The 12,113-nt window shown below is 33.5% G+C and overlaps 1 protein-coding gene across 1 annotated transcript in view; it reads right to left on the bottom strand.

Annotated features, from left to right (window-relative positions):
• Positions 1-12,113, bottom strand: part of ACAD11 (acyl-CoA dehydrogenase family, member 11) — a 96,932-nt gene that overhangs the window by 64,365 nt on the left and 20,454 nt on the right. Inside the window, 8 exon segments of the mRNA XM_008589755.1 lie at positions 952-1,058; positions 2,755-2,876; positions 3,218-3,352; positions 4,141-4,150; positions 7,906-7,965; positions 9,228-9,356; positions 10,706-10,867; positions 11,441-11,566. Of these exon segments, the coding sequence (XP_008587977.1) occupies positions 952-1,058; positions 2,755-2,876; positions 3,218-3,352; positions 4,141-4,150; positions 7,906-7,965; positions 9,228-9,356; positions 10,706-10,867; positions 11,441-11,566 (851 nt within the window).

The raw sequence follows: 12,113 nt of genomic DNA, 5'->3' as shown, positions 1-12,113 counted from the left end.
AGCCTCCCCCAGCTCCCCAAAAATATCCCTCAGAAGGAGTTGCCATATTTTGTACTTTTTTAAGTCTTTCATATTATGAGGTGAATGCAGAATCACTTTATATTGAAAATGAAACTTTAATGCTTAAAGAACTATTTGGGGAAAACATATAAGCCTGGCATGACCTCAATCAATATCAGTTTTAAATCTTTATTGAAGTAATCTGTCAGAATCTCTAAAAGAGGAAACAAAGAAATTGAGCTTAATCACTATTCTTAGTATGTGCCTCATAAATACAACTGCTGGATGTCATTATAAAGAGGACCTTTTAAGGTCGTTATGAAGCACAACACAGTCAGTTGTTATGTTGTGGAGATCACAAATATCCATCCATAAGATGAATTGTAGAAAAAACACAACTGTCCTAACATTATGCCATGGATTCTTGTGGCTTAGGCAGAATTTCTGGGGACACCATCATACATGCATTCAGTAAGTAATGGGAATATGTTACATGCCTCAAAAAGTGTTTCACTGATGGAGGCATGAATTCCAAAGATGCTTATGAAATGTCTGAATAAAATTTCATGAGATGTGACGGTGGAAGAAAGCAATATTTCTAAATTAATAAGTCATCTTATATAGCACACGATTTTAAATGGGTATATTTAAGTAACAAATATTAGAAGAAAACATTTGGGAGTTTTATCTATATTCTTAAAAGTTTACACATTTAAGATGGCAAAAAAAAAAAAAAGTACCTTCAACCATAAGTATGGGAATTTTCTTTATATTTTAGGTTAGTTTATTTTTAGGTATTTAAGAGATTTACCAAAAAGACTATTGAGATTGGTAGCAGGGATCCTGGTGTAAGCAATAAAAATAATTCTTACTCTCTAGCCAAAGTTTATAACTTTCATACACCTAATAAAGGCACTAATTTGAGTTAGCCAAGGAATCTGTTTTCCTTACCTTTTTGAGAGTTGTAATCCAGTTTCTGCCAAAGGTTGCACAACATTGGCAAACAGAAAGCTATCCTCAGATGAATTATTTCCCAGAAGATATCTACTATATACTCCCTGTAAGTAAATTAACATAGAGCAATTAAAATTCATTGAAAACTGTCCTTCAACCTTCCAATCAGTCTTTCCACTGTTTCTCAGCTATATGGAGTACTAAACTCACAGGGTATAAAGGTGTAAATTGGATTATCAATGCATTTGCAAAAGTAATTATATGCAAAGGTAATTATACCTCTCAAATTAAACAGTCATACTTGCATCATCTAGTTAATAAACTCTCATCCTAGCAGAACTGTAACTGACAATCAAACCAAACTTAAAAATGATCTCATCAGTTACCGAAAATACCAAATTTGCAAGTTATATCACCTCTAAAGATCACTCACCTCCCTTTATAGCGAGGGTATATCTAAAGAAACCAAATAAGATCAAAGACAAAAGAAAGCACAATGAGCTGACCTCTAAGAATATTTTACAATTTTTGGACCTCTTATTTAGGTAAAACTGTCTCCTCTGAACAGTGTTGGTTCAATGCTAATCAGTTTTGATATCATAATTCTTCATTTCTGTACTTCCAACATAATAAACCCTCTCTATCCCTCAAACACAAACAACTGAATTCTATTATTTTATCTTCCTTATATAATTCTTTATGCAATAAAACACTATAATCATTTTCCACCATTTCCAATTTCCTATTTGCAGTTAGAATGGAATGTATATCATTTCTAAAGCTACTGCCATAAGGTTTATGATGTACATTTTAATTTCAATCAATCCATGTCAAACTTTTATCTGAAATGAAAAGCCATTTTAAACTTAAAGCCTATTTGGTATGCAATTTGTGGAAACTGACAGATACAGAAATGTACCCATTTTGAGAAACCCATTCATTCAACATGATCAACTCTTAGAATATAGGATGAGATTTTAACACAACTATTTCCTAGAAGACACATTTCAGTTGTTCGTGAATAGCATGAACTCTGAGTACAAGAAAAATAACCAGAATTTTCCTTAATCTTTCTTTTCTCACTCTTTTTTGTTTCTAAAGTCTCTTATTTACCTATTCTTCCTCTAAATCCTAGCCCCTTGCCACTGATGAAGCATCTCAGTTTCTTAAACCCCAAGATTCAGAGTACCTGAAAACTGGATTAGTATTAAAAAGAAGGCATTTGTTTAAATTAAATGTACTTAGAAAAGAACTAAATTTGTGCTCAATTTCCTCTCAAAAGTAATCATATAAATATGGCTGTTAGAAAATGAAAAATTTCATTCATCTATTCACTTAAAAACATATTGAGAGCATATTACATGCTAGGTACTGTATTAGCCTCTAGGAAATACAAAGATAATTCTTCCCTTATCATCAGCCCTGGTTAATAAGTGATTTTATAGTCTGAAGCAGAGATAATCAAAAGATTTTAGCTTTTTCTTACACTGGATATTCAGGAAATGACCAATTCTCACATGCTTTTATCTTTTTGTCATTTCATCTTTCCCTCTCCCTCCCTCCATTTTGTAAGTTTATTATACAAAAAAGTGATAACACACTTTGCTACTCAAATTTTTCCCTTGCCAAATTCCTATTCTATAAATTCTGGATTTATATTTTACCCATCTTTCATACTTGTCATTACGAGAAGCAAAATGATCTAAGGATAAAGAATATAAAAACCCTGAAGACCAGAAAATATTACCAACAGTGCAATAGTAAACAATGGTTAAATCCATGTATTATACAATTAATTACCTGTGCTATTCCAGCCATTTTAAAATATGAAAGGGAAAGGAAGAAATTCCAGTTAGGAAGAATAGAACTAATTCCCCTGCAGCGGCAATATATAGAAATCAGTTCTTCCATTGATGGTATCCCTATGAAAAGAGCATGTAATATAAACTTTAATAAAAATGTCATGGTGAATATTTCAAAATGTCAATATGGAATATATATATAATGTATATAATATAATATATACTATATTTTGTTTTATATATATATAAAACATATAGCCGTTAATACACACAACAAAACATGTTCTAAGTGTTGATTCCCAAAAGAACATTATATAGAAAAGATTACTTTTCTGGAATGCTAAATTCAGAAAAATCAATAAAGAACTGATTTCTCTCAAACTGCAAGATAATTATATATTTTTAATGATTAATTTTAATTTTATCTTAATAGCAATTTAGACAACATTATGTTTTTATACCTATATTTTCTTGAATACCAGGATATTGATTTATCACTGGAACTGTCCTTGGCCAAAAGTAGAACATGGAAAGATGAGCTAAGTCTGACAAAGGATGACCAACGGTTGAAAGCTCCCAGTCCACTACTGCTATAACTCGGGACTGAAATAGAAAATAGAGGTCTTTAACATATTAAAATTCAAAACAACTAAAATACGGAAATAAATGAAATAGAGTACGTTCAAAATCCTATTTTCCATCAAAAGCCAATCTGATGCCATAGTTGAGGTCTTTATCCATCGTGGCACATCTCATTTATGAAATAACCAATTAGCCTTGATTGTGTAGAGCCAAGTCCTCTGTTTCCATAACCGGCCATCAATCCTTCTGCATTTTATTTTACACAGCTTTAATATCTCTACTAATGAGCAGAGGCAAAAGTAGTTGAAATTTCTCAACTGGGAGTAATTGTAAAGAAGAAATTCTAATACCTAATTACTTATACTTCAAGAATCCATGCTATGCTATATATAACTAAGCATTTGGTTGGGTGATGACTCTAACTACATAACAAATATACACTGTTACAGCAATAGTACTTTTTAAACTAAGTTATTTCATGCTGTAGATTAAAAACATAATTGTTATAAAAGATACTGTTTTTTTATGAATAAAAAATTCATCATTATACAGCAACATGATAAAATAATCATTATGTCACTTGGAACCAATAAAAAAGAAAGCTTTTCTCTTCCTACTTTGTAACAACATGTATCAAAGGAATACATGTCCTTATGTTAAGAACACAGGACATTCAACCGTTTGTGTTCACAGCTATAAAAAGCTCAACATAACTCCTAGTGGTTGACATAAACATTTATTAGTTTATCTTCCTGCCGCTAAAGAACTTATTAATAAAATCATTGAACAATTTTTCTGAAACCTCGGCACAACTGAAAGCTTTTCATTTTGTTGATTATCTTCTATAGAGAAAGGTTTATTTTTCTATGTATCTTTTTTACACTATTGAATTTTATTAATATGTATGAATATTACCTTTCAAAACAAAACATAATCAAAAAAATAGTAGATAAAGAATATTTGTGTCCTCCCCAAAATCTGTATGTTGAAATCTTAACCCTCAATGGATGGTATTAGGGATTGGGGCCTTTGGGAGGTAATTAGGTCATGAGGGTAAGGCCCTTGAGATGGGATTTATGCCTTTATAAGAAGAGAAAAGAAAGAACTTTCTTCCTTTTTTTTTTTTTCTCTCTCTCTCCACCATGTGAGAACACAGCAAGAAAATGGCCATCTGCAAACCAGAAAGCAGGCCTCACTGACACTTGGTCTCTCAGCACCTTGATCTTGGACTTCCTGGCCTTCATAACTGTGAGAAATAAGTGTTTGTTGCTTTTTTTCTTTTGTGACCAGTAAGGGGATCATAACCTTTGGCTCGGTGTCGTCCGCACCGTGCTCAGCCAGTGAGCGCACCAGCCATCCCTATATAGGATCCGAACCTGCGGCCTTGGTGCTCCCAGCGCCGTACTCTCCCAAATGAGCCTCAGGGTCGGCCCAAGTGTTTGTTGTTTAAACCACCCCATGTATAGTAGTAATTTGTTGTAACAGCACAAATTAACTACTAAAAAGCATTTACTGAAGAACATTTTAAAAATTATCTGTACAGTAAAAAGTTTTTAAAAAATCCCTGCATATTTTGTAGTTATAAAATTAAATTTTATAACTATGCTTTTCTCCAGCTACACTGATATTTTAGAGACCATGGGGAAATTAAAAACAAAAATCCCTTAAAGATACAAGTTTTATTTTGCATATTAAATTATTTTTTTCTTCATAAGTTATATATAAAAGGCTGCAAGGCAGATGACATCTGTTATCTTTTTTTTTTTTTTTTTTTTAAAAAGATGACCGGTAAGGGGATCTTAACCCTTGACCTGGTGTTGTCAGCACCACGCTCAGCCAGTGAGCGAACCGGCCATCCCTATGTGGGATCCGAACCCGGGGCCTTGGTGTTATTAGCACCGCACTCTACCGAGTGAGCCACGGGCCGGCCCGACATCTGTTATCTTAAATCCATTTCAGTACTAAGGAATGAATGCAGATGAAATATCTCTCAATTTATCTTTTTCTAATTAAATATGTATGTTTTTCAAGTCAAAATGCCATTATTCAGATTTTACATTAAACTCCAAAATCTTAAACATTGCTCTACCAGGAAGATTTATATTTGGAAAATCAACAATATTTTCCAGGAAAACTGTATTTCTTTTAAACACTGTAGTGAGCATGTTGTACTACTGAAATACTCGCTCAAACATGCTTTAAATGCTTTACAAATACGTAACTGGAAATAACTAGGGATTGTGAAACTGAATTTTAATATGCTGCTGTTTTGCCCTACCCATAAGTAATCACCTACTGGATTACCCCACACATTCTTAGAAGATTTGTCATTTAAAATTGTTTTTGTTTTCTTCCTTATTATGCTTTCAAGAAAAAAATAAAATATGCTGTTGTTTTAAAAAATAAAAAACCTCAAACCTTAAACATTACAGAAATGTATGATTATAAGTTTCCCATAATTTCTTCCCTTATAACCACTGTTTAAATTTTAGTACATATTATAAAAGATTTATTTATACCTTAATATTTTTCTGAAAGATAGAGCTTGACAGGCAGTCTTGGAAAAGTAGACTAGGTAATCAGAGGGGAAACCAGGAAACCAGGATGGAAAAGAGAGTGTAACTGAAATAAGTTGGGCATCAGCAATGTGCAGTGACCAGCTAGTTGCTCCATATCAATTACTTCATTTTAGCTGCCCAGCAAAGCTGTAATTTCAGTTTTTTGGGTTTTTTTTTTTTCAATTTAAAAGGCACACAGTGTCAATTTCCTGGCTTTGACAATATACTGCAGTTGTGTAAGATCCATTTTGGGGAATGTGAATGATAGATATGCAGGACTACTCTGTACTATTTTTATAACTTCTTGTGAGTCTATATTTATTTCAAAATAAAAAGTTAAAAACAGGCATAGAGAGGAGCTAAGTAATTTGATTTAAGGTCGCACTGCTAGGGAATTAACATTAAGCATAAATGTATAAGATAGAAATGGTTACTTAGTGATTAATTGACTAAAATCAATTCTTTCAACATAGATTCATTCAGAATCATGTAAGCACCTGCTACAGAAAGAAGAAAAGATTCATCTTTGCTTTAAAGGAGCTCCTAGTCTAGTAGGTTCTCATTTATTGATCATGTACCATATGAACTCTAGATGCAAAGACAAGAAAAAATAAAGACAAAATCCTTAACCTTAAAGAAAAAAAAAGAAAGCTTTCAATCATATCCCTAGAAATATATACACAAGTAAGCACATACATACACATACTCAACTTGCTATATAACCCAGGGGCTGATTCTGTAATTTGTGGACCTGATGAAAAAAGAAACAGTCTCCTCAAAAAATGGTGCTGGAAAAACTGAAGATCCACATACAGAAGATTGAAACTAGACCTCTATCTCTCACCATACACAAAAATCAATTCAAAATGGATCAAAGACCTAAATTTAAGACCCGCATCTATGAAACTACTAGAAGAAAACATAGGGGAAACACTACACAAAATGGGAGTGGACAGCGCTTTTTTGAGTGAGACTACAAAGGAACAGGAAACTAAAGCAAAAATACATAAATTGGACTACATCAAACTAAAAAGCTTCTGCACAGTGAGAAACACTGTTAATAAAGTGAAGAGACAACCTACAAAATGGGAGAAAGTGTTCGCAAACCACACATCAGACAATGAGCTAATATCCAGTATAAATATGAAACTTAACTCAATTGCAAAAAGCCAAATAACCCAATCAAAAAATGTGCAAAGGACCTGAACAGACATTTCTCAAATGAAGACATACAAATGGCCAACAGGCACATGAAAAGATGTTCAACATCACTAATCATCAGAGAAACGCAAATTAAAACCACAATGATATCATCTCACTCCAGTTAGAATGACTATTACCAACAAGACCAAAAATAACAAATGCTTGTGGGGATGAGAAGAATAAGGAAGTTTCCTACATTGCCAGTAGGAATGTAAATTGGTACAGCCACTGTGGAAAACAGTATGGAGTTTCCTCAGAGAACTAAAAATAGATTTACCCTACAACCCAGCTATCCCACTACTGAGTATATACCCAAACAAAATGAAATCAATATGTCAAAAAGACACCTGCACTCCCATGTTCATTGCAGCACTATTCACAATAGCCAGAGATGGAATCAACCTAAATGTCCATAAATGGATGAATGGATTAAAAAACTGTGTGATACATACTACTAAGGTATAGATTCTCCCATGTTCATTGCAGCACTATTCACAATAGCCAGAGATGGAATCAACCTAAATGTCCATTAATGGATGAATGGATTAAAAAACTGTGTGATACATACTACTAAGGTATAGATTAAAAAAAAAAAAAAGATATCCTATCATTTGCAGAAACATGGATGGAACTGGAAACCATCACATTAATAAAGTCAGGCACAAAAAGACAAATACTGAATGATACCATTCATAGGTGGAATCTAAAAAAAAAAAGTGGTTCGCATAGAAGTAGACAGCAGAATAATGGTTACCAGAGGCAGAGGGTAGGGAGCTGGGGGAGGAGGAGGAGGAAAAGAGGTGGACTAATGGGTACAAAACTATGTTATCTACCCTAAGCGAATCATTGTGCAGTATATGCATGTACTGAGACAACACACTGTACCCTACAAATATGTACAAATAAATGTTAAAATATTTTGAAAAATAGTCTAATTTCCTATTGTGAAAATTTTTTAAAAAGGTAGAAAAGATAAACTATTAATTAAAATTTAAAGCTCTTAATGCCAGTCCAGGGTGGATATCTTTCCTTGTTTGACTGCTCTTGTAGTCACTTTGTGTGATATACTTCAGCACCTGGGTATATATTGTTCTCTTGCTGTTAGCTCGGTATCTTTTCTCTCCATCTCTATTTTGAGTTCATTAAAGCTAAATATTTCTTTTCCAGTCCCATGTTTCAGGGAACATAGCTGATAATTAATAAGTGCTAGTTAACTTGAATTCTACCAACCATATGTTACTTTCCATGAAGAATTAGCTACAATATTTATAGGAGGCAGAAATTGATCAAAATTGATTTAACTAATATTTATGAGATTACTGGGTATAAAATAGAAGACATTTGGGCCGGCCTGGTGGCGCACTGCTACAGTGCGCTGCTTGGGAAGCGCGGCGGCGCTCCCGCCGAGGGTTCGGATCCCACATGCAGACCGGCCGCTCACTGGCTGAGCGGGGTGCGGGAGCAACACCAAGGGTTGCGATCCCGTTGCTGGTCCCGGTCCGGTACGGGCGCAACACTGAGGGTTGCGATCCATTGCCCGTCACGAAAAAAGACAAAAAGAAAAAAAAAAAGAAGACATTTTACTAACTACTATATAACCCTAAAACATTAAAAGATAATGATTTATGTTAACAAATTAGTATTGCAACTCAATAACTAAAAGCTATGCCTTTTGATATTATTTTTTTTTAAATATCTCTCCCAAACTATTGAAAACCCTGCTTGTCTGACAGAAAATGATACCTGTTTGTCAACTTTAGTCTTATAAGAAATGATTTTTAAATATGAGATTAAATACAAAAGGGGAAAAACAATTTGGTAATTATGGTAGTTTACCATTGTTTTCAGCATATTATGATTAATCCTAAAATTTAAACATCTCAATAAACAACATATAATCCATTAGGAGATTCAGGTCTGGATTTTTCCCTACTTGCTTAAGAACAGAAAAGTACTACAGTTATAGAACATATTAAATTTAAAAATAGGCTCTTAAAATATTAATGAATCAAATGATATAGATCAAATACTATCAGCCCTCTGTTCTGCGGGTTCCCCATCTGCAGATTCAACCAACTGTAGACTGAAAATATTTGAAAAAAAAAATTTAAAAAAACAAGTAAAAAACAATACAGTATAGCAGCTATTTCTCATTGTCATTATCTGGCAAGTTTTTCATTAGCCACTCAGATAGCTGTTTCATGGCAGGAATGTCCTGATGAGCTGCAGCTTGATATTGATTTGTCCAGATTGATACCTAAAGAGATATAAATAAGAAAAATAATAGAGCTAAAAGTAGAATGTAAGATCCAGCAATTATATAACAAAATTCAATTATATCAAATTTCGTTTTACTCCTAAATGCTCAAGACGCTTATATCAAACTAGAAACCTAAACATTTAAGTCTCTTTTCCATCTAGTTCCATTTTACTTACCTTACTTTTCTCAGGGAAAAATATACTGGCCTAGATGTCAAGTGATGTGGGTTCTAGTCTTTACTCAGCAACTATTTTATGGAAGAAAAAAAATGCATACATATACATACATGTGCACAAATAATTAGGCATAGACAATTTCTAGAAGGGATCACAAGAAATAAGCAACCCTTGAGAAAGGGAAACTGGTGTCCAGGAAAAGGGAGATTTTTACTTTTCAATCTTCTAAATGATATTATAGGTATGAGTAGGTGAAAAGACTATTATATTGTTCTTAGAAATGAATGCAAAGAAATCAACTTCAAAGTCCTCCAAAAAGTGGGACCATATTATTTACTATATTATATATCTCTCTCCATTTCCCAAGGTATAGTGCAATAGAGCAAAGAACTTTACTTCTGGAGTCATACTGATCTGGGTTTAAATTATGTGTAAGCTGCTTACTTGTGTATTACCTGATCAGGCATAAAGTGCCATACTCTCTAAACCTTAGTTCCTTTCTCTCTCTCAGCCCCCCAAAATGACATGCTCGCAAAGGGAAACAGTCCCATACACATCTAGTCTTGCTTTCCTTTGATTTGAAATGCTCACCATCTCTTCTCCAACACTCTAAATTTTATCTTTCCTTAAATACTCATTGCAAGGCATATCTCTCCCAAGAAGCTTTCCCCACCTAAGCAAGGACATACCAGTCTCCACCCTCCAGATGGCACAGCTTTTGTGATGAGTACCAAACAATTTACTACTAGATTATATACTCTTTTATACATTCTCAAATTTCATGTACATGAGATTCGTGTATAGATCTCTCAGAAATGCTCACAAGTTCTTTTAGGGGAAGAACCTATTTCTATTTTCTTGATATTTAACACAATACTCAGCAGGTATTAAACACACAGTCAAGCTTAATAAATAGCATCTGCTAGCCCTACTTAGAAACTATAGAAAATATATTGGCAAATGAAGAGTCTGAAACAGAAGATTTTGCTGAACAAAATCTGATCTAAAAATATTAAATAATTTTATGCTAAAAATAAGTCAGTCTGAAAGATAATGTTAAAAGTCATAACCAAGTTTCAGAAAACTATACAATAATGTTTTTATTTGGACGAATAACATATATTATTTCCAAGAACTTGAAAAAAGTAGCTCTCTATGTGGAAGCATTACCTGTCTTTTGCAGTACCCAGCACCTGTACCATATTCTTCCAGCTGCAATGACTGTATATTCAAGGAATGTATCTGAGCCAAGGTTTCGATCATGGCCACATATATGGCTGAGCGTTCAGCTGGGCTAACACCAGGAATTGTGAAATTACGAAAGATTCGACCCTATGGAAATGATTACAACAAATAATTTAAATGTTTTGCAACCAAAACCAATACTTTGTAGGATATGCTAGAAAAACATTCATTTGTAAAACATGTTTAATCTGAGTATATATTTCAAAGGGAATACATGCCAAGATGAACCTAAAAGCCAAAACTATTTTAAGCTTACATTTTACAAACACAAATTAAAAAACAATTTAATGTTATTGTTCTCAGTGACTTGTTAGTAGTCTTCGCGGAGTCGGTTTTCAAACCCCTGCAACCTTCTGGACAATTTGGTTATTGCCATTACATATAGCTCTTTCCTGACACCTGGTGGAAAATTTAAGAATGAGTCAATACACCCTAATTACTAATTTGTTCCTAGTCTATTCTGTCCCTCCCTCATCGTGTGTGCTCAAATTAAAACAAAATTCGAGCCCTTAAAAAAGCAAACTAAGTTACCTAAAATGTTGAAAAATAAAATATATCATTTATTAATATCATAATAAAACTTTATATAATAAAACATCATAACTAACTCCATAATTAAAAATAAAAGCAACAACAAAATAAGATTAAGTGTTAACTTACCTGCACATGTTCCATCACGTAAAATTCTGTTCCAATGACAGAAGCATCACTGCAGTACAGCAAAGGCTTGGGAACGGGGAATCCAACTGAAAACAAAGCTTTTTGGACTTTAAATTCTCTATCGATCTAAACAGAATGATGGATTATTAAAAATGAGAAATACAGAAATTTAATAACTACTCATGAGTTAACTATAAGGCTAGAAATCAATTGTAAAACAGTATCAACAAATAATCCAGAGGATAATAGTAATGATTTTCTTAATAGTGGTCTTATTGTAATCACTATAATTATAAATTAGACCAATACTAAAAAATGATAATTTAATTAGGATAAAAAGATGGCTTAATCCTGGCTCTGGTAATGTGAAGGCAAATAGTTACTGACCACAATATTTCACAGAATTTATCATGAAAATCTCTTTGTTTACATTTCTTTGTTCTCAGCAGTTCTGCTCTCTGGCTTGCTCCCATTCTTTCATAACTCTCAAGGGGACTCAGGCAAGTCTCCATTCTAGCACTCTACCACAGTCAGCAACAGGGAGCTGGGGGAGGCAGGTGGGTGGTGGTGAGAAGAGAAAAGCTCCTGCTCATTCTGGAGACTAATGAAGGCATGTGCTTCCAGCGCAGGAATATGGGATCCTTTCTGGTAGCACAGCCACTGTGAAACTCAA

This window comes from Galeopterus variegatus, unplaced genomic scaffold, assembly GCF_000696425.1.
Source record: "Galeopterus variegatus unplaced genomic scaffold, G_variegatus-3.0.2 Scaffold5637, whole genome shotgun sequence".
NCBI classification, from domain to species: Eukaryota; Metazoa; Chordata; class Mammalia; order Dermoptera; family Cynocephalidae; genus Galeopterus; species Galeopterus variegatus.
This window is presented reverse-complemented; position numbering and strand designations above follow the sequence as displayed.